The sequence below is a fragment of the Pongo abelii genome, chromosome 11, assembly GCF_028885655.2.
Source record: "Pongo abelii isolate AG06213 chromosome 11, NHGRI_mPonAbe1-v2.0_pri, whole genome shotgun sequence".
NCBI lineage: Eukaryota > Metazoa > Chordata > Mammalia > Primates > Hominidae > Pongo > Pongo abelii.
The window spans coordinates 105,104,949-105,127,647 of NC_071996.2; the positions used below are offsets into that span (position 1 = coordinate 105,104,949).

Below are 22,699 nucleotides of genomic sequence, written 5' to 3' on the forward strand. Positions count from 1 at the left end.
AGTGGTGGCTCAAATCTCCTTATGGATAGTGTTTCTTCCTTCCAGCTTTTCATGTTTCAACTTTTGCGGGGCCTGGCGTACATCCACCACCAACACGTTCTTCACAGGGACCTGAAACCTCAGAACTTACTCATCAGTCACCTGGGAGAGCTCAAACTGGCTGATTTTGGTAAGTCGCCCCTCGGGGCTCATTCTGGGCTGTGAACAGTGATGCTTTTGTGTGCACTTGTTTAAGCGTTGACTGGGCCTGGCCTTTGAAAACTGGAGGCCCGAGAACATGATGTTTTGTGAGGATATCAAACTACCATAAAGGAAGTGTGAGGCATGAAACAGGGAGGGATTGGTAGCTTTCTAGGATTCCACCAAGTCCCAGTTTAGTCAGATGGCCAAAAGCTGGGCACCCCTGCTGCCCCACTGCCAGTTTTGATATAGAGACATTGGTAGAGTAAACTGTACTTAGTAAGTTTTCCTAAATCTAAGTGAATATACAAATTATATTGGAATAGATCGAGATTATCCCAAGATGATAAAGAGGCTAACCCCAGATTGTAGCATGGACTCCTGTCAGGATGGAGACTCCAGGACACTTGTTCCTGCTCTCCTACTTTCTTTATGTAAGTGTGAGATGCAAAGTTTTATTCCCATTAAAGTGAAGCAGATTTCCTCTAGGTATCACTGTATCCTTCCATTTTAGCACTTATTGCAGTTTATAATTATATTCACACACATAAATACATATATGCATACATACAAATATACACACATGTGTGAGCACACCCACACACAGAAATATATATAGATTTGCGTGATGATTTTGTCTCAACTGGACTGTAAGCATAATGAGGGCAGCCTGGGTTTGTTTTTGCTTATCATTTTATCCCTAGTGCCTGGTACCATAGTAGGTGCTTAATAAGTACTTGTTGAAAAACTGGCTCTATGTGAGCTAAGGAACCACTCTTCTCTGTTTGGCAGATGCCAAATGGTGATACTATCACTGCAGTATTTATTCTGAGATGGCAGCTTTTATCCTGACATGTAAGCATTTAACAGATACTTGTTTATCAATTCTCCACAATAGCAAACTCATCTATTGAAGTTTTTCCCAACAATAGATCATGCAATTCTGTGAGATAAACAGCCGACTGACAGAAAGACTCATTTTGCAGACCAGTACTTAGAAATTCATCTAAGGTCCTACCAAACTAATTAATTTGGATGAACAGTCCCTACCGTTTATCTACTAAACTGGGCTTTCCTGGAGTGCCAAAACGGAAGGTGGCCATGTTAGTCATGAACAGCTCAGTTTCTGTTACAGAGACCCAAAATTACAGAGGTATAACATACTAGAAGCTTAACTTTCTCTCGCATCACAGTCCTGACCTAAGCAGGCAGAGCATGTATGGTGGCCCCATGCTATCTTGGCCCAGGCTGCTTCTGTCACGTGACTCCTCCATCCCCAGTTGTATGTTTCAAGATGGCTGCCACCTCCTGCTCATCACAGCCCGGAGGAAGGAGAAAAGGGAAGCAGAACCCTTAACCCCTCCACTAATGCATAATCTGGAAGTTCACACATCACCTCTGTTCGTATCATATAGGCAAGAACTTAGTCACCTGACCACACTCAGCTGCCAAGAAGGCCACATCTAGCTGCAAAGCAGGCCAAAATTTGAGAAATTCACTTGATGAAGTGATAGACAAGAGTCAAGATAGTGATTAGTTCTACTAAAAGCACCTAAAGTTTGTGTGTTATTTTTTTTAATGGTGTTTACCCTGGTCCAGTGCATCATGGTGCAAGCCAAGGTCCAGAACAATGGGTTTTATGCTTTTCCCTTTTGGACAGGTCTTGCCCGGGCCAAGTCCATTCCCAGCCAGACATACTCTTCAGAAGTTGTGACCCTCTGGTACCGGCCCCCTGATGCTTTGCTGGGAGCCACTGAATATTCCTCTGAGCTGGACATATGGTAAGAGTGGTGCCAAGAAAATGGAGAAAATGTGAGTCATCCTACTCACGAGGGTTGCTTTATCATCTACATTATAGTTTAATAATAATTCTAAAAATGACGATCACATATATATATATATATATATATATATATTTTTTTTTTTTTTTTTTAAGATGGAGTCTCGCTCTATTGCCCAGGCTGGAGTGCAGTGGTGCGATCTCGGCTCACTGCAACCTCCGCCTCCCAGATTCGAGCGATTCTCCTGCCTCAGCCTCCTGAGTAGCTCTACTAAAAAAATACTAATATTTGTATAAGATTCTTGCAATTATTCTATAACCTTTTACTGTTGAACTGAGACCCACAGAGTTCTTGCCCAAGGCATCTTCTGAATCCAACACTCTTTCTTTTTATTTTATTTTATTTTATTTTATTTTATTTTTTGAGATTGGGGTCTCACTATATTGTCCAGGCTGGTCTTGAGTTCCCGGGCTGAAGCAGTCCTCCCACTTCAGCCTCTTGAGTAGCTGGGACTATGGGGTTGCACCACTGCACGCTGGCAATCTCATGCTCTTTCTTTCATGCCTTTCTTCCTAGCTCCTCTCTTTAATCCTTTGCCTTGTCTCCTCCTTGACACCTTATCCTCAGAGAAACAAACATACATCCCCAAACCACAGACACACAGATGTGTGCACACGTGCATGTGCATGCACACACATCTGCATGAACATACTCACACATGTCCAAATGTCGTTCAGAGCCTGGTTTAGGGAAAAAAAAAAAAGCATAAAGACCAAGCTTCAAGACACCTGATTTTCATGCCAGTTTGATTTCTAATCAATTAAGTCTGGATTCTGTTATCTTGAAAAAGTCATGTATCCTCTCTGTGTCTATGTTTCTCCATTTTTAAAAATGAAGATAATAAACTGTCTCCATCTGAGTTAAATGGAACTGTAGTACAAATATAAGAACCAAATAGGTGGCTGGGCTTGCCGGCTCATGCCTGTAATCACAGCGCTTTGGGAGACCAAGGCTGGAGGATCGATTGCTTCAGCCCAGTTAAGACCAGCCTGGGTAGCACAGTGAGATGCTGTCTCTACATTGTTTTTAAAAAATTAGTCAGGTGTGACGGCTAATTAAACACTTCAGGAGGCTGAAGTAGGAGGATCTCCTGAGCCTGAGAAATTGAGGCTGCAGTGAGTCTTGATGGTACCCCTGCAATCCAGCCTGGGTTACAGAGCGAGACCCCGTCTGAAAGAAAGAAAGAGACAGAGAGAGAGAGAGAGAGAGAGAGGGAGAGAGGAAAAGAGAAGGAGAGGGAGGGGGGGAAAAGGGGAGGGGGGGAGAGGTGGGGAGGGAGGAAGGAATGAAGGAAGGAATCCAGATAGGTGCTATCAAGTAAAGCCACAGAGTTGGGGAGGCTCTAAGGTTAATGGGGTACAATAGTGAGCATGGGCTCTCAGACACTCATCATCCTAGAATGGCAGTGTTATTTTCTCTGGATCATATTCCTGGAGACCTCCCAGTCATTTGGGGGCCACTGTTAGATATGTGATGACTTTACAGACATAGACAACTCCCCAAAGGTAATGAAATATATGAATCTCTTTCAGTACCTTGGAAGAAAGCGTTTATATAAAAACACAAAGCCCCATTTTCAAAAATCCATAATTGATTTTAAAAAATTAAATGGTGTCCTAAAAGGCTAAACTAAGCTTTTAGATCTCCCAAAGAATTAAGAAAGGTTGCAGACATTTTTCTCCAATGTAGAGTCATTGATTTCTGATACCCGGTACAATTTATAGAAATATCATCTGCTAGTCAAAACCCTCCTGAAACTGTCAGCTCACACCGCTCAGCACTGTCACTTCAAAGGACTCTGGCAGGCTCTGGCTTACTCAGCTCTTAATGATGTCTTCCTGATTATGTTTCACAGACAGAGTGAAACTTCTACCCATCAATTTTAAACTATATTTTATTATGGAATATTTAAAACATTCAAGAGTATATGTAACATATATGTAGATCAGTGATTCTCAACCAGGGAGCAATTTTGCTCTGCAGGGGACATTTGGCAATGTCTGGAAACATTTTTTGTTTTCACAACTGGGGGTGGGGTGGTGGGGGGTAGCACTGGCATCTAGTGGGTAGAGACCAGGGATGCTGCTAAACATCCTACAGTGCAGAGGACAGCCCCCTGCAACAAAGATTTATCCAACCCAAAACGTCTGTAGTATCAAGATTAAGAAAGCCGATGTAGATTAAGAAGCTTAATTTACTTTCAGAGACAGGGTCTCCCTTGGTTGCCCAGGCTGGAGTACAGAGGTGAGATTGTCTCACTGCAGCCTCCAACTCCTGGGCTTAAGTGATCCTCCTGCCTCAGCCTCCTGAGTAGCTGGGAATACAGGTGTGTGCCACCATACCTGGCTAATTAAAAAAAAAAAATGTAGAGACAGAGTCTCACTTTGTTGCCCATACTGGTCTCAAACTCCTGGCTTCAAGAGATCCTCCTGCCTTGGCCTCTCAAGTGCTGGGATTACAGGTATAAGCCACCGTGCCCAACCAATTAAGAAGCTTAATAACGTGAACTTCATAACCTGCTACCCAGTGTAACAACTAGAACATAATCTGTACTGTCCTATCAACTGTGTCCCTTTCCCATCAACCTGCCCCTCCACTAAGAAGGCCTTCCACCTGATTTTTTTTTCTTTTTTTTATCAGTATTCTCTTATATCTTTTTAAAAATAATCCTTTTACATTTTAGAGGTATTCTAAAGAATTTTTTTTGTTTTAATTGATTTTGAGGGTTTTTTTTTTTTTTTGAGATGGAGTCTCGCTCTGTCGCCCAGGCTGGAGTGCAGTGGTGTGATCTCGGCTTACCGCAATCTCCGCCTCCCAGGTTCACGCCATTCTCCTGCCTCAGCCATGATGTTATATTGCTTTTAGTCTTCTGTGACTTGGCTTTGTTTCCTTCAATATGTTACATGTTTCTAAGATTCATCCGTGTTGATCTGTTTAGCTATACTTTATTTTCTGTTAGTGAATATTTCAGTTTTTTAAAAATGTCTATAGCTTTGCAATAATACTTGATACCTTGTAGGCCAAGTCTCCCAGCCTATTCATCTTCTTCATGGGTATACATCAGATAAACCTAGTTTAAGGGACATTCTACAGAGTAACTGACCTGTACTTATTAGAAGTGTCAAGATTTTAAAAGATAAAGACTAAGGAACTGTTCCAGATTAAAGGAGACTCCAGAAACCTGCCAACTAAATGTAATGCATGGTCCTAGATTGGATCTTGGGGGAGATGGTGCTCTAAAGAATACTGTAGGGACTATAGGTGAAATTTCAATAGGGACTGTGGATTAGATAGGGGTATTGGATGAATGTTAAATTTCCTGATTTTGATAATTGCACTGTTGTTATGTAAGAGGATACTTTGGTTCTCAGAAAATACCAACATAATTATTTAGGGATGAAGAGTCATGATATCTATAATTTACTCCCTAATGCTTCAGAAAAGATATAGACAGACAGACAGACAGATAGATAAAATAACGAAACAAAAGTAACAAAATATTGGCAATGGATGAATCTGTTTGGGGGATATAAGGGAGTTCTTTATACTGCTGCAACTTTTCTATAAGTTTGAAATTATTTCAAGATTAAAAGTTGCCTCCAAATTGCGAAATCCTTACTGTTTCATCAAAGTTAGTGTAAGACAGCACTAGCCTAATATGTGATCAGTGTTTGTAATTTCTTCATGTGTGTTTGAGAAGAATGTGTGTGTCCGCCCAATTGTTGAGTGCTGCTGGTTTTGTTTTTTTTTTTTTTTTTTTTTTTGAGACAGAGTCTCACTCTGTCTCCATAGCTGGAATGCAGTGACTCAACCTTGGCTCACTGCAATCTTCACCTCCTGGGTTCAAGCGATTCTCCTGCCTTAACCTCCCAAGTAGCTGGGATTACAGGAGCACACCATCACACCCGGCTAATTTTTGTAGTTTTAGTAGAGACGGGGTTTCACTATGTTATCCAGGCTGGTCTCGAACTTTAGATGTCAGGTGATCCGCCCACATCGGCCTCCCAAAGTGCTGGGATTACAGGCATGAGCCACCGCGCCTGGCCAAGTACCCGTTTTTATATATGTTCAAAAATTCAAGGTTGCTAATTGTATTATCCAAATCTTCTTTATATTATTTTCGTCTGTTTAACCTACCAATGAAAGGTGTGTTGAGCTCATTCACTATATTGTTGATTTGTCAGAATTCTATCCACTTTTGCTTTATATGCTTTGAAACTATTTTCATTAAGTGCAAATAAATTTAAGACTGCTCATTATTCCTTTGTACACTTTAGTTACCACTTTCAGAATAATTTTCCTTTCTCCTGGAATACATCTTTTAGAGTGTTTTGTTTTGTGTGTGTGCGTGTGTGTGTGTGTGTGTGTGTGTGTGTGTAGGCCTGCTGGTGGCAAATTCTCTGTTTTGGTTTTCAGAAGATAAACCCTAATTATTGAAAGGTGGTTTTGTTGGGGATGTGATTCTAGACTGACAGTTATTTTCTCTCAGAACTTTGAAGATGTCATTCCCCTTCCTTGTCTTCCATTGTTGCTGTCGAGGAGTTTGCTTTTAGCCTTATTATCTTCCTTTTGCAGGTGATCTCATTTTCTCTGGATGTTTTAAAGACTTTTTTCTTTGCCTTTATAATTATGCAGTTTTCTCTAGGAGGTGTCTAGTGTGGATTTCTTTTTACTTACCCTGCTTGGTATATCTTGTGTTTCTTCCATTTATGAATTCATGTCTTTCATCAGCCATTTTCTTTTTGAATATTGACTCTATTCTATTCTCTCTCTGTAGAGCTCCAGTGAAAGACTATTAGACCACATTCTTCTGTTATCCATTTCTCTTCTCTCCTTCATATTTTCCATTTCCTTAACTTTCTGTGATGCATTCTGGGTAATTTCTTCAGCTCATCTACCAGTTCTTTAAGTCTCTCTTAAACTATGTATTAGGTTGGTGCAAAAGTAATTGCAGTTTTTGCCATTAAAAGTAATGGCAAAACCATAATTGCTTTGCACCAACCTATATCTCTTACCTTTTCACCGCATACACAAAAGTGTATGTTGTTCCATGGATAAGTGTTTCATGAATTTAACCATGAGCAACAATGACACTTACAATATAAAAATGCAGTTATAAGTTAAAATTATTGTTATTACTCTTATTCATTCCATTTGATTGTTGTTTGCCTGGTAAAATGAAAAATGTAATGTAGAAATAGAACAATATGCATCTTCCATTGAGCTCACTATATTTGTTTAACCTCAAAGTAATTGCTACACCTTGGGTGTTTACACTGAGATCCCTCTCCTCCCACTTTTTTCTTTTTCTTTTCAGAGTGATAAGAAGGGAAGTGAGAAGGGAGAAGATTTCCAGTTGACAAAGAATGAAAAAGACAGAATAATCCTATTCTGCTAGGCCATGCAACCCCATAGGGTCCAAAGTGAATGCCTTTGTAGGAGGTAGATGACACTGGGTGAGCATTAGTGCCTTTGTCTTAAAGAAACCAATTATAACCTGTAGTGCAGAGCCTCTCCTTCACAATGAGGCCTGGTGGCAGCAGTGTCAGTAGGGGGCCAGAGCAAATAAACAGGGGCTCTAGTTAATTATGGAAAACTTGCAACTAGGACATATTGGTTATTCCCAAAGCTCCCAACCAACATTCTCTCATCTTCCGATGTCTTTTCTTCTCTCTCTTTCTGCTACCTTTTCAGACCTTAAAAGATTCCATTAGTGACTTTAGTGAGAAAAATGCAATATTTTAGGATTATTAAATGATGTGGTTTTTAGTTTTTTGTATAGTGTTAAAATATACATAAAATTTACCATTCATCACCATTTTCAGGTGTACAATTCAGTGGCATTCAGTACATTCACATTATTGTGTAACCGTCACCACTGTCCATCTCCAGAACTTTTCATCATCCCAAACTCAAACTCTGCACGTATCAAATGATAATTTCCCATTACCCCCTCTCCTTAGCCCCTGGTAACCATGATTCTACTTTTTATCTTGATGAATTTGACTATTCTTGGTACCTCATATATAAGTGGAATCCTACAATACCTCTTCTGTGTCCAGCTTGTTTTGCTTAGCATAACGTTTTCAAGGTTCATCCATGTTGTAGTACACTGAGTTTTCAAGAAGCATTTATTTCAGTACACAAGGTCATCTATTCAGTATCAGTTTCAGGCAGCTGCTGGTATTAGGACTAGAGAAAGTTGTCTCCGCCTAACAGATCCTTTACTGTCACATTTCTCGCTGCAAACTTCCAAAGATAAAAAGAGTGGTCTAGAGAAAAGCGAGTGAGAATGTCATGTCACTGCCATATATTACGTTATTCTGAATTAACTTCAACAGTAAAAAATGAAATACTGATTCATTTCTCCCAACAACATTTTGATATTCTCCTTGCACCTCCAAAAAGCCTAAAGCTCCTGAGATGGATTTTTTTTCTCCAGGGATTGCCTAAGGAACCTGAGGAATCTTTCCCCCTCTTATGGAAGAATTTGTTCATGCTCAGAATAGAGAAAAAGTAGGAGGAGAACCAGAAAGAGGAGAAAACATGTAAGCAGTTTCCTCTAATTTGACTGAAGAACCACAGCTGGAACAATAAAATGACCCAGCGCATCTCTCCCTTCTGGAAGGGTTTAATGTTTGATGTCACCAGGTCTTTTCTTCCCTGCATATGAATTTCCCCTTCGTCTACACGAGCTGCCGCATGGGTATCTCCACAGAGCAGAAATCCTCGGAGAAGCTTAAAGATATGTAGGGTAAGAGGAGCCCCAGGAATGAAGATTTAAGGACAAAACAGAAAAATAAAAGGAAATAGAAGCTGCTTCCCTATCTGGACTTGAATGTTCAGAATATTTAAAATGTTTGCTTTAAGAATAGTCTGTGGTGGGCAAAATAGATGATAGCCACATGACTTGTATTCTTCAGGGTAAGAAGCAAATTTTAAAAAAAAAACAGTTCTGAACAGAAATGAAAAAATAAGATAAATTGCATAGTTTTTTTTTTTTTTTATTAGATGGAGTCTGGCTCTGTCGCCCAGGCTGGAGTGCAGTGGTGCGATGTCAGCTCACTGCAACCTCCAACTCCCCGGTTCAAGTGATTCTCCTGCCTTAGCCTCCCGAGTAGCTGGGATTACAGGAACACACCACCACACCCGGCTAATTTTTGTATTTTTAGTAGAGATGCGGTTTCACCATGTTGGCCAGGCTGGTCTCGAACTGACCTCGTGATCCGCCCGCCTCAGCCTCCCAAAGTGCTAGGATTACAATGCTTACACCTAGAACAGATCTGTCACCTTTCAAACTTACAGTGTGGGCTTGTTTTGTTATCAATGCATTGATATTTACAGTACCTGTGGATAGTCCATGTACTGAAATAAAATTGATTTAGGAATTTTGTCTTATAAGTGTTCTAAAGGTTTGCACAAGTGCACACATACACACACACAATATACATAGTGTGTGTGCGTGTGTGTGTATATAAATGAGTAACCTTAGACTTAGATTTGTTAGATGAGGAAGGTTTCAACCTTCCCCAAAATGCAAATGGAGAATTTCAACCATATAAAACAAATATTGGCATTTTATCTCTGGAACACAAACATCTTGTGTTACTTTATGGTACTTACATAATGGCCTGAATGCTCTAGTTTTTGCCAATATATTTTACATAATTTTGTATACAAGTTTAGTGGTACAGAAGATAAAGGACACTAAGGAATTGTGTTACAAAATGACTTCTTGGTTCCCTATAGCTGTAAGTATGAAAACACAGCGTGAAAAGGCAACAAGCTTCTTCCAGGCAATGGAAGGCTTTTGGGGGGAGAAAAGAAAGTGAATTACAGGTTTAAACCTAGGAATGTCATTTTTTGAAACTTGTTTAAAATGTTTTCAATCCTTCTAGTGGTTTGTGAGCTCCTGGGGTTTCTGGAAGGTGTTTGGGAACTGGATAGAGGGTTAGTTCATGCCTTTAAAAGCCAATACATTTCCATTTCTATTTTATAACCAAGTAATAACCCAATTATGTATGTATTTTATATACACAGACACGTATTTATTTTTACTTCAAAACAAAATGGTCTGAGGCCTTTCAAGAAAGTGCATGTGGAGAAGTCACGGGGGCAGGCTGGAGAGCATTTGGTGGTGCCCACTAACTAGGTTTCTCAGCTGGCTTATCTCTTAGTGGACCATTGCTAGCAACCAGGGTGTTTTTAAGCATTTGACAGTTTTCCATCACTTTTATTTGCCTTCATATATTGTTTCATTTATACCCTTAGTATCTCTTGTTTTAAAGACAGGAGACAAAAAGAACATGGATATTTAAGTACAAGTTAATGAGGAACTTTAAAATAACAATAATTCTACAAATTTACCTCAAGATACTTTACCAAATTCATAAGTTACATTTATCTGAGCAAAATTCTTGTGTCACATATCAAGATGTTTCTTATACAGCAAAAATCAGTAGAAAAGAAAAAATAGGCCAAGCGTGTGGTGGCTCACACCTGTAATCCCAGTACTTTGGGAGGCCAAGGCAGGAGGATTGCTTGAGGTTTGGAGTTCAAGACCAGCCTGGGCAACATAGTGAGATCCCATCTCTATATAAAAATATTAGAAAATAAAAAAGAAAAAGAATAAAATGGGGCTGTTATATCCAAATTGGCTTTTTAAAAATCAGCAATAAGGCTGGGTGTGGTGGCTCACACCTGTAATTCCAGCACTTTGGAAGACTGAGGCAGGCGGATCAATTGAGGCCAAGAGTTTGAGACCAGCCTGGCCAACATGGTGAAACCCTCTGTGTACTAAAAATACAAAAATTAGCCAGGCATGGTGGTGCATGCCTGTAATCCCAGTTACTCGGGAGGCTGAGGCAGGAGAATCACTTGAACCTGGGAGGTGGAGGTTGTAGTGAGCTGAGATTGCAGCACTGTACTCCAGCCTGAGTGACAGAGTGAGACCCTGTCTCAAAAAAAAGAAAAAAAAAATTGGCAATAAAAACAACCTGTTGCTTGATGGAGGAAAAACCTGCTTGCAAAGCTCAGTCTGATATCATTTTTTAAACAAAACTGTAAGAACAAGCCAGTCAGTTAAGCTAAAACCAAATATTTGATTATGAAAAGGGTTTTTGTATATTTTTACAGGATAAGATACAAATAAATTTCAGTCTTTCTTTTAATATGTATTCTGTTCCCAAACCAGACACAAAGCAATTTTTAAATTTGATTGTCAAGAAATCTGTTTTCTCCTACACAATCAATGAAAAGTAATCTAAACAGTGTTTCTCAGGCCAGGCACAGTGGCTCACATCTGTAGTCCTAGCATTTTGGGAGGCCTAGGCAGGTAGATTGCTTGAGCCCAGAATTTCAAGACCAGCCTGGACAACATGGTGAAACCCCATCTGTATTAAAAAAAAAAAAAGACCATATGTCTGCAGTCAGATGGAAAAAGTACAAATATGTAAACACATATCATATGTAATAAACACATATGAATAATATTATAAGACCATATTTTAAAATAAACTTGATAATAAATTTTTAATAATATTATCTATGATAAAATGTTTTACTTAAATTTCATTCTTTATCATGCCACACAAAAATGGCAAAATGATTAAGAGAGTTTGCAAAATTATGTGGTATAGTAAAAGAGGTTTGAGGTAAAAAAAAAAAAAAAAAAGAGAGAGAAGTATGGGACCATGGGGATAGTCTCTGTAATCAGTCACCTGAACCACTTTTAACACTCAAAAGATTTATGAGAATAAAAATCTGATTTTTGCTAAGATTCATTAGCAAAATAAATCTTAACTCCTTCCTGTCCCTCTGTAATTATCCTTCAGCTTGACCATGTATGAAAGAAAATTTACATTTCACTGTTTAATCTATTTAAAGATGAACATTTCCCATTAAATGAGGATGCACCTTATAATCAGTAGCATCTAACAATATAAGTCAGCCAGGCTGCAGTTGTGACTGTAGTTAGAATTGCACATGTGTGAACATCAAATGAGCCAGCATCAAAACTTGCAGAATGGCCAGGCACAGTGGCTCACACCTGTGATCCCAGCACTTTGGGAAGCTGAGGTGGGTGGATCACTTGAGGTCAGGAATTCAAGACCAGCCTGGCCAAGATGGTGAAATCCCGTTTCTACTAAAAATACAAAAATTAGCCAGGCATGGTGGCAGGTGCCTGTAATCCCAGCTACTTGGTAGGCTAAGTCAGGAGAATCGCTTGAACCTGGGAGGTGGAGGTTGCAGTGAGCTGAGATCACACCACTGCACTCCAGCCTGGGCAACAGACCAAGATTCCACCAAAAAAAAAAAAAAAAAAAAATTGCAGAATTGGTGTCAGCGACTTGGAAGAAAATTCTGCAAAGAAAAGCCCTTTTTTTAAATATTTTTTTTTAACTCCTAGGAACCAAATGGTTGTGGAGAAGGAGTAAATCAGACATGTTTAGCAACATTCTTTAAGCAGGAGTCAAAAGTAAGCTAACACTACATAACTGCAAGGCCAGCTTAGGTGCCCAGGACCAATGACTCTCTGTTCTTTTATGGATTATTTTAAGAAATGCTGCATCATCAAATTCTTAATATAGAGGATGATACATGGGTAAGTGTAGACATCAAAGAGTCTGAGTCAAATGCTGAATGTGAATAAGTTTTAGGAATACCGAAACCAATTTATTTTGCTTAATGTTTCTCTTTTTCATGTACAAGTATGCTATATGAGAAAATAATCTCTATTTAATTAAATTTATAACAGCCCATTCAATAAGTATAAAATGAACATTCTGATCATGTCATAGTTTAACTTGTATTTTTTTTTCTTAATGGCAAAAAACCAATGATGCTTCTTACAATGATAGCATCTTAGACTCAATGAAAAGTGGGGATGAAATGAAATTTGGGGATACAGTACTTTCCCCTCTTCTCCTAAAACAGATAATGAGCTTGAATGATCTAAAATGTTTGCTAACTCTACTGCTTTCCTAACTGCTGCTCGTGGTATTCCATTTTAATAAAAAGCTGTGGGCTGTTCTTATTTTTTTTGACATAGGGACTTTTTTTTTTGGCCCAAGACTTTTAATATCATGTGGTCTGTATTTAACTCTCCCTAAAATATTTCTTGGGAAGAGAAATTCTAGTAGTTCAGTTTTGCTTGTATGATTTCTTTCAAAGTGTCAATTTACTCTTGTTTCCTTTGCTAGGGGTGCAGGCTGCATCTTTATTGAAATGTTCCAGGGTCAACCTTTGTTTCCTGGGGTTTCCAACATCCTTGAACAGCTGGAGAAAATCTGGGAGGTAGGAGAAGAATTCTTCTAAAGAAAATGAAATATCTGCATTTTAAGTTTTGAACCAAATTTGCCTTACAGACAAATGAAGCAGTCCATCTGCTTTGAGATATTAAACCATATATTAAGATTGTAGAAACTGTAGCATTTGCCACAGCTATAAGCACCCTGGGAATGTGTGGTCAGGAAACTCCCTGTTGCCCCATAGCAGCCCATGAATTCAGCTCACTGAATGATGTTCAGGTCTCCTGCTCCCTGTCATTATTATTGTCTTAACCTCCCAGAGCTATTTCTGCCATTACTACTCAGACATGCCCCTACCTTGCTACCTCCAGTTCTAATGCTACCATATATTTGGCCCTGGATCTTTGTCAACTGAAAATAAGACACAGAATTTTCAGCTGGGTGCAGTGGCTCATGCCTGTAATCCCAGCACTTTGGGACTGCTTTGAGCCCAGGAGTTCGAGACCAGCCTGGGGGGCAACATGGCGAAACCCCATCTCTACAAAAACAAAAATGAGTGGGCTGTGTGGCGCACACCTTAGTCCCAGCTATTCAGGAGGCTGAGATGGGAGGATCACTTGAGCCCAGGGAAGTCGAGGCTGCTGTTAGCTGTGACCATGCCACTGCACTCCAGGCTGGGCAACAAAAAAAAGACACAAAATTTTCATAGAACCCTGATAGAACAGAGGCTTTCCCTCTTAGTGTGAGAGAAGTGTACCATTTATCATGCTTATCCACAACCAAGTTCCTAAAGTGTCAAGGTGCCTTTGTGTGTGTATGCAGCTCCATTTCTTAATTCATTATTTATCCCTACTGCAATTGCCTATGATATGCTTTGTTTTTATGGCCCTTATATAGTATTACAGTCATACTATAGTCATCTGTATATTTCCATTTTTGGTCATATTTTTATTGTGGTAAAATACACAAAACATAAAATTTACCATCTTAACCCTCCTTAAGTATACAGCTTATTAGCATTAAGTACATTCATACAGTTGCGCCACCATCACCGCCATCCATTTCCAGAACTTCTCTATCATCCCTAAGGGAAGCTGTGGACCCACTGAACAATAACTGCCCATCTTCCTTCCCCACGCTTCCCTAGCCCCTAGTAACCTCTTATCTACTTTCTGTCTCCATGAATTGGCCTATTCTAGGTATGTCATGTAAGTGGAATCATACAAATTTGTCTTTCTGTATCTGGCTTATGTCACTTAGCATATTTTCAAGGTTCATCCATGTTGTAGAATGTGTCAAGGGGCTTTAAGTTGGCAGGGTATAGGGGGGTACTTTATTACTTGCTATCCTGGATCCTGCTCCTTGTCTTCTGGCTAAAATAAAATGTACTTTGTGAAATTAAGACATTTTATAGAGATTAATTACTGACATTAAATTTTCTTCTAGAAACATGGGGGCTATTATGAAGGAACATGGGAAAAACTGGGAAGCATTCACAACTGAAAAAAAAAAATCCAAGCCAAAAGACTTTTTCTAAAAACTTTCTTGCAAGACAGAGAAATGTTATCTTCACATTATGTTATTGGGTGCTATAACATCATCTAAGCTGGAGACAGCCTACTGTAATAGCTTTGGAGTCTGAAGACCTGGGTTTGAATTCTAACCGTTTTCTAGCTAAATGAACATGGGCAAGTTATGTAGTCCCTCTGAACTTTCATTTCCTTGTCTGTAAAATGAGTACAATGATAAGGACTTTCTAATTCTTGCTTTGAGAATTCCATAAAAACAAATGCATAACAAGCTCCATGCACCATAAATGCTCAATAGATGTTTGCTTTCTTCCTGTCCCATACAAATTGTTGTACAGGTGTTTCAATAACCTAACTGCTAGCAAGTATTACCTGAAATTTAACCCGATTGTTCTCTTCTTTCACTTAGCAGTATTATTTCTTGTCCACAATAGAGGAAGCACAATTGCAGTTCTGATGCTGCAATGACCTTTTATACATTTGAAGAGTTTTTCCTGGTCATTTAATCAGGAAACAACACTTACTTACCATATATGAGGCGAGTAACTCTACAAGACTCTACAAGGTCTTGTAAGAAGCTATAAGCCAAGGGGAAAAAAAAAGAAGAATAAGAAAAACACATGATCTGTATTTTCAAGTGTTGTTCAGTCTAGATAGGGCGATGGGTGAAGTATACGTAAATATATGTGAAACAAACATAAACTATGTGTATATGTAAAAGGATGTATGTATAGATAGTTAATATAAATTGTAATACTGAAATAAGATGTGCTATTAGGATATTTGAAGAGTAGTTTATTTGAAAAGAACATAAGTATATCCTTGTGTGCCATTAGTATTTGAAGAGTTGTATATAAACTGATATTTTTTCTTTTTCCTTTTTTTTTTTTTTTTTTTTTGAGAAGGAGTCTTGCTCTGTCACCCAGGCTGGAGTGCAGTGGTGCCATCTCGGCTCACTGCAAGCTCCACCTCCCCGGTTCAAGCGATTCTCCTGCCTCAGCCTCCTGAATAGCTGGGATTACAGGCACCCGCCACCACGCCTGGCTAATTTTTGTATTTTTAGTAGAGACGGGGTTTCACCATGTTGGTCTGGCTGGTCTCAAACTCCTGACCTCATGATCCACCCGCCTTGGCCTCCCAAAATGCTGGGATTACAGGCGTGAGCCACCGCGCCCAGCCTTGTAAACTGATTTTTAAAATACAATATACATTTAGGCATAGTTGTGTGTGCCTATAGTCCCTACTGCTTGGGAGGCTGAGGCAGGAGGATTCTTTGATCCCAGGAGTTTGGGCAACATAGTGAGACCCTCATCTCTAATAATAATAAATATAAATTTAAAATAACATTTTGAAATATGACACACTATCTTTGAATGACCACACAATTTAAAAAGCAATCATTTTACGGTTCTTTAGTGTACAGTTAGCACAGCACTTAGAAATCATAGAATAAAGTGAGCAAGATGCTTCTCAAGGCCTGATCACTCTTTAGGACTCACAATGGGCTAGGTACTATGCTGGAAAGAGAAAAAATAATAATTTTCTAACCTGCTTGAGACACAGTGGTATAAATGATAACACAGCTGCTGAATGTGATTACTTTCTCACTTTGTCCACAGAGCAGGAAACTACAGATGCAGTAACAAAACTGCATTCAATGAACATGGGACTGTAGATAACAAACTAACTTCATTTCTTTGGGTACATGCCCTGTATTGGGATTGCTGGATCATATGGTAGTTCCATTTTTAATATTTTGAGGAACCTCCATACCATCTTCCATAATGGCTGTACTATTTACATGCCCACCATCAGTGTGCAAATGTTCCCTTTCCTCCACATTCTTGCCAACACCTCTTTCATCTTTTTGATAATAGTTATGAGGCGATATCTCACCATGGTCCTAGCCTTCATTTATCTGATGATTAATGATATCGAGCATTTTTTCATATATCTCTTGGCCATTTGTAGGTCATCTTTTGAGAAATGTGTATTGAGGATCTTAGTCCATTCCTGCTACCATAACAAAATCCCTTAGAGTGGGCATTTTATAAAGAACAGAAATTGGCTGGGCGCAGTGGCTCACGCCTGTAATCCCAGCACTTTGGGAGGCCAAGGCGGGTGGATCACCTGAGGTCAGGAGTTCAAGACCAGCCTGGTCAATATGGTGAAACCCCATCTCTACTAAAAATACAAAAACTAGCCGAGCTTGGTGGTGTGTACCTGTAGTCCCAGCTACTTGGGAGGCTGAGACAGGAGAATTGCTTGAACCCAGGAGGAGGAGGTTGCAGTTAGCCAAGATCGTGCCACTGCACTCCAGCCTGAGCAGCAGAGTGAGACTTCATCTCGAAAAAAAAAAAAGGAACAGAAATTTATTTCTCACTGTTCTAGAGGCTGGAAAGTCCAAGATCAAGGCACTGTAGGCTGTTGTCCAGTGAGAGATTTGGTCTCCAAGTTAGTGCCTTGTCGCTGCATCCTCCAGAGAGGACAAATGCTGTGTCCTTACACGGTGGAAGGGTAGAAGAGCAAATGGGCCTGACTGATTCCCTCTAGCTCCTTTATAAGGGCATTCATCTCTGTCCTTGTGTCCTAATCACACGCTAAAGTCCCCACCTCTTAATACTGTTGCATTGGGGATAAAGTTTCAACATGAGTTATGAAGAGAATACAAACATTTAAACCATAAGAAGTCCTTTGCCCACTTTTTTTTTTGGAGACCGAGTCTCACTCTGTTGCCCATGCTGGAATGCAGTGGCTTGATCCCGACTCACTGCAACCTCCGCCTCCTGGGTTCAAGCAATTCTCCTGCCTCAGCTTCCCGAGTAGCTGGGATTACAGGTGTGCACCACCACACCCAGCTAATTTTGTGTATTTAGTAGTAGAGACAGGGTTTCACCATGTTAGCCAGGCTGATCTCGAACTCTCGACTTCTGGTGATCCGCCCGCCTCGGCCTCCCAAAGTGCTGGGATTACAGGCGCGAGCCACTGTGACTGGCCCTTTGCCCACTGTTTAATGGGGTTGTCTTCTTGCTATTTAGTTCCTTATATATTTTTGATATTAACCCCTTATCAAATGTATGGCTTGCAAATATTTTCTCCCATCGTAGGTTGTTTCTTCACTCTAATGATTGTTTCCTTTGCTGTGAAGACACTTTTTAGTTTTATTTATTCCCATTTGTCTATTTTCACATTTGTTGCCTATAAGCAGGTTAGAAAATTATACAGATTATAAATAGTTCCTGAATTTGTATTTTACTAAACGTAGCCTACACAGATGAAAACAGGAAAGCTACTTCAGAATCTGTGATATTTGATGTCAGAAGTGCATCTCTGAAAGCAATGGGTCCATTCTAAATCTCCTAACCTCTAACCATAATTTGTTCTATATTTATCCTGAGATCTCACTCTTAGGAATAAAAACACATTGAGAAGTCCTGAATCTTTATTTTACTATTTTTCTGAAGTGCCTGTAGTGTGTGTGTTTACATCTAAATAATAGCTGTCACCACTTTCTGATCAATTTTAAAAACTAATTTTAAATAAGTGTTTTTCATAAATAATCCTGGATTTAGTTCTAAAATCAGAATAAACTATGCAAACTTTGAATCCATTAATCAAAATGCTTTTAGTTTCCATTCCAACAAAGGCAGATAAACAGCCCCTCCGGACCACTGTGGTCTGAAGCATAGCACTCACTGGCTGCCTTTTAAGAGCCTTCAGGGAGGGAGTAGAACAACAATTTTTGGTTTTCAGTTTCCCAGACAGTGAAGGAGAGATTTAGTAATTTTCTCAAGTGAAAAAGAATTCAATAACTTTCAAATAGAAACTGAGATCAAATTTCCAAATAAAGTATATTGAATTTTTGTTTAAACTTTTAAAATCTCAAGCTTAAAGCTTTGAACACAAGATTAAAAAAATTTTTTTTAGTATCCATTTTTTTGGCTTTAGTTAAATATCATACAAAGTAACCAACCATCTGGTAACTTTCACCTTAGAGAAAACATGATAGTGGTTGTTACCTATTTCTTCTATTGTTTTCTCTTCATTATCTTTGCTTTCTTTTCACTGCACTTTGCCAGCCAACAGAGGATGTATGGGTACATGTGACTCACACCCACTTGTTTACACATGCATCTGTGCAAATACATAAGATGGTAGGTTAAAAAAGAAGAATTAGCTTCCTGTCCCCTGGCCTTCTCCTACAAAAGAAGAATTAGTCCAGTTGGTTTTTCAAAATGGATTCCAGGATTCTTAGTGTTCCCTTGGGCTCAGGGTGGTTGATAGGAAAAGCCTATAATCCTCTCAGTCACTTTTCAGTTTGTTTAGGGAATGGATCAAAGAAGGAAGATTTTACTGGGTGGCATGATTTTTTATTATTTGAGGGAAAATAGTACTTCAGTGTCTTTTGTTTAAAGATAAGCTTAACATATGCCAAAAAGTACACCTCTCAGCCAGAGTCCTAGTCAACAAGCTGATAGATATTAAGATTCTGGATTCTTCATTGATTATATTTAGTCATTGTTGGGCAATTGACTCCCTGCCATAATAATTGGACCAGTATCTATAACCAGCATTTTACAGATGGATTCGCTAGACTCTTTCTGTAAGAGATGTTTCTAAAAAGAGTTATAGTGAGATATGCTTCTAAGAAAAGTTATACTGTAGTAGTGTAATGAAAGCTACTAGTGTTTTATTAGTATTTCACAAGAACAATGTTACTCTGGCTCCCATATATAACTGTCTATGGGCTTTTATGATTATTCTTAAAAAAAAAATACTAAGGTAATGCCTACCAGGGAACTCATGGTGCTGGCTTCATCCAAAGTCTGAGCTGTTTTGGCTTTGTACTCCAAAAGGCTATTTTCATACATCTTAACTAAAAACTGGGGCTTTAAATTGGTTATTCAAGGCTGGGCGCAGTTGCTCATGCCTGAAATCCCAGCACTTTGGGAGGGCGAGGTGGGCGGATCACGAGGTCAGGAGATTGAGACCATCCTGGCTAACACAGTGAAACTCCATCTCTACTAAAAATACAAAAAAAAAAAAAAAAAAAAAAAAAAAAAATAGCCAGGCATGGTGGCATGCATCTGTAGTCCCAGCTACTCAGGAGGCTGAGGAAGGAGAATGGCGTGAACCTGAGAGGCAGAGCTTGCAGTGAGCCGAGATCGCACCACTGCACTCCAGCCTGGGCGACAGAGCGAGACTCCGTCTCAAAAAAAAAAAAAAAAAAAAAATCGGTAATTCAAAGCATAGACCAGCCCTTTTTCAAGTGATGTTGTTTCCATGACAATCCATCAGTGAAAAACCAAATACCATAGTCCAAGCTGCTAGTCATAGAGAAAACAAGCAGATGAGATGAATGTAATAGAAAAGACTAGAGTTAGTTTTGGGGTCATCTTTAGCCAACATTCCATTGCCTGAAGGTCAGTAATCTGAATCCTTTTTAATTTGAGCACATCGGGGAACAGCTGAATACCCATGTTGAGGCATAATTTAAGCTGTCAAGAGTCTCCTGTCAATATACATGTGGTCATCTGATGTAAGGCAAAGAGACAGTCACTCCTGCTTCTTTATATCCCTAGCTCCCAACACGGTGTCCTAATGCATGATAATCATGCAGTAAATGTTCAGTGATGAGAACATGACTTCGAGCAAGGCTGTATGATCTGCCTCAGAACAAGTGAGTCAGTAAGAATGCAGGCCCGGGACCGTAGGAATGTATTACAGTTTTGCCCAAGAAACCACAAACGTTGGAAACACTCAAGTTTCTTGCTCGATACATCAGCTGGTGTCATGCAATGGCACATACATCTGACTCTTCCCTGTTCTTCCTTGATCTGTCCTGCATGTCTCCATACCTCTTCCATCCACCTCATCTCCCCATCTCACCTTTCTTTTTCTTTGTTTGGCTTTATATAGGTGCTGGGAGTCCCTACAGAGGATACTTGGCCGGGAGTCTCCAAGCTACCTAACTACAATCCAGGTAATATTGATCTGAGCTTCTGAATACTCTGATAATTAGTAATGTAAGGACAGCATTGGCGATGCTAACAGGGAGTTCTTGTATTGTGAACTCAGCCCCAAAGATGGGTGTAGAGGAATTTCTGCATTCATATACTCCCTGACTAATCTTTGTATGAGGAAGACATTGAAAGAGTAGTTGAGGTTAGACCAGTTCCCCAGCTCTGTAAAACACAAGTAGCAAGCTGAATAGAATTTGAAATGACTATTACTGTGGATTCCACATCCATTGTCAAATACCCAATGGCTCAAAAGAACAACTCAAAAGATGGGCTCACTTTTGGGGCCCCCTGACTGTCATAAGTTTATTGATTAGTGTTGAATTTCATACGTATAAAAAGAAAGCTAATGCAACAGAACAGAGGTAGAGGTTTGCTAGGCCTAGGACATGCCAAGTAAGCTGTCCCTAGGTTATACTTACTAAGAGTTCATTCACTGCCTGTAAACCTGACACTTGGTCATTGTCTCTCACACATTTCATCTTTCAAGACTGGCTTCTGGGATGGATTTAGAAGTGCTAGAAGTGTTATCCATGGGGGAATTCTTTGAGAAGTTGTCGCAAGGCCACATCAGAGGGATCAGATTAAGCAGTAGTCACTTCAAAGATGTTGAGACAGAAGGGAGGAGACAGGCACTGAACTACAAGATGAAGGATCATATTAGAAGCTGAAGAAGCAAATAAAGACCATGCCAAAGCTGAGCTCTCACAGGCAGGGTTAAAAGGGAGGTAGAAAGGTACAGATAAGGACAAGATTAGGGTGGATATGCTCCAAGCCAGATTTTTCTAGTCTTTATGGTCTTACATTGTTCCATTACTAAAAATGAAATCTTCCCAAATTGTTGTCCTTACTAACTTTTTTTTTTTTTTTTTTTTTTGAGATGGAGTTTTGCGCTTATCGCCCAGGCTGGAGTGCAGTGGCACGATCTCGGCTCACTGCAACCTCTGCCTCCTAGGTTCAAGCAATTCTCCTGCCTCAGCCTCCCCAAGTAGCTGGGACTACAGGCACCCGCCACTATGCCCAGCTAATTTTTTGTATTTTTAGTAGAGATGAGGTTTCACCATGTTGGCCAGGCTGGTCTCGAACTCCTGACCTCAGGTGATCCACTTGCTTCAGCTTCCCAAAATGCTGGGATTACAGGCATGAGCCACTGCGCCTGGCCTGTTGTCCTTACTATCTTTGGTATGAGATTATCCTGGAAGGGTTTCCTGAGAGCAAGAAATTGTAGGTAGAGTTAAAATGTGATTAAAGAAGAAAATAAAATACATAGGGAGCTGAGGACTCTTTTTCTTCTTTTCTTTAGTATCCAATACTTTTGCTTACAGGTATCCATAGGGATCAGGCATCTTGAACCACCAGGATTATGGAAGCCCTACAGTAAGCTAAAGACTAACTGTAAAGTCCTTTCAGCTGCTTTGTGAATGGTTACATCCATTGCTAAAAGGCCTTAAAATCATTTGCAAATGGTTTATGATTTCTAACTATCTTTCTAGAGTTTAACACCTGAGAAAAATGCCACTCTGTGGTCACAGGGCTTGGAATAGTGCTTATTTCCATTGGTCTGAGATAGAGAAAAAAGAACAAGTTCCTTGTGGAGCTGTGGTCCAGTCTGCAAATTGCTCCTATCTCCAGTTGCCATGGTTTCCAGGAGAACGTGGGTCTCATCTTTTCCTGCCCTGCCTGTACTTCTCCCTGTCCACTCTGTTCTCTATTTTCCCTCAGCTTCCTAACTGAGGATGCCAGCAGAAGTTTAGAGTCACAGATGAATTGTAGGAAACGATTTGGATGATGCCAATACAAAGCTACTGTGGTGAGCATATGCTGCTCCCCCAGACTTCAGACATTTGGGTTTCAGGTTGGTCCAGGCAATCAACAGTGAT

General features: G+C 39.7%; 1 protein-coding gene across 2 annotated transcripts in view; it reads left to right on the forward strand.

The window, feature by feature from the left end:
• The window catches only part of CDK15 (cyclin dependent kinase 15), a 135,577-nt gene that overhangs the window by 73,657 nt on the left and 39,221 nt on the right, over window positions 1–22,699 (forward strand). For both annotated transcript variants that reach the window (XM_024243736.3, XM_063712965.1), the window contains 4 exons: window positions 46–169; window positions 1,841–1,961; window positions 13,223–13,316; window positions 20,719–20,782. In XM_024243736.3, the coding sequence (XP_024099504.2) occupies window positions 46–169; window positions 1,841–1,961; window positions 13,223–13,316; window positions 20,719–20,782 (403 nt within the window). The remainder of the gene's footprint in view (window positions 1–45; window positions 170–1,840; window positions 1,962–13,222; window positions 13,317–20,718; window positions 20,783–22,699) is intronic.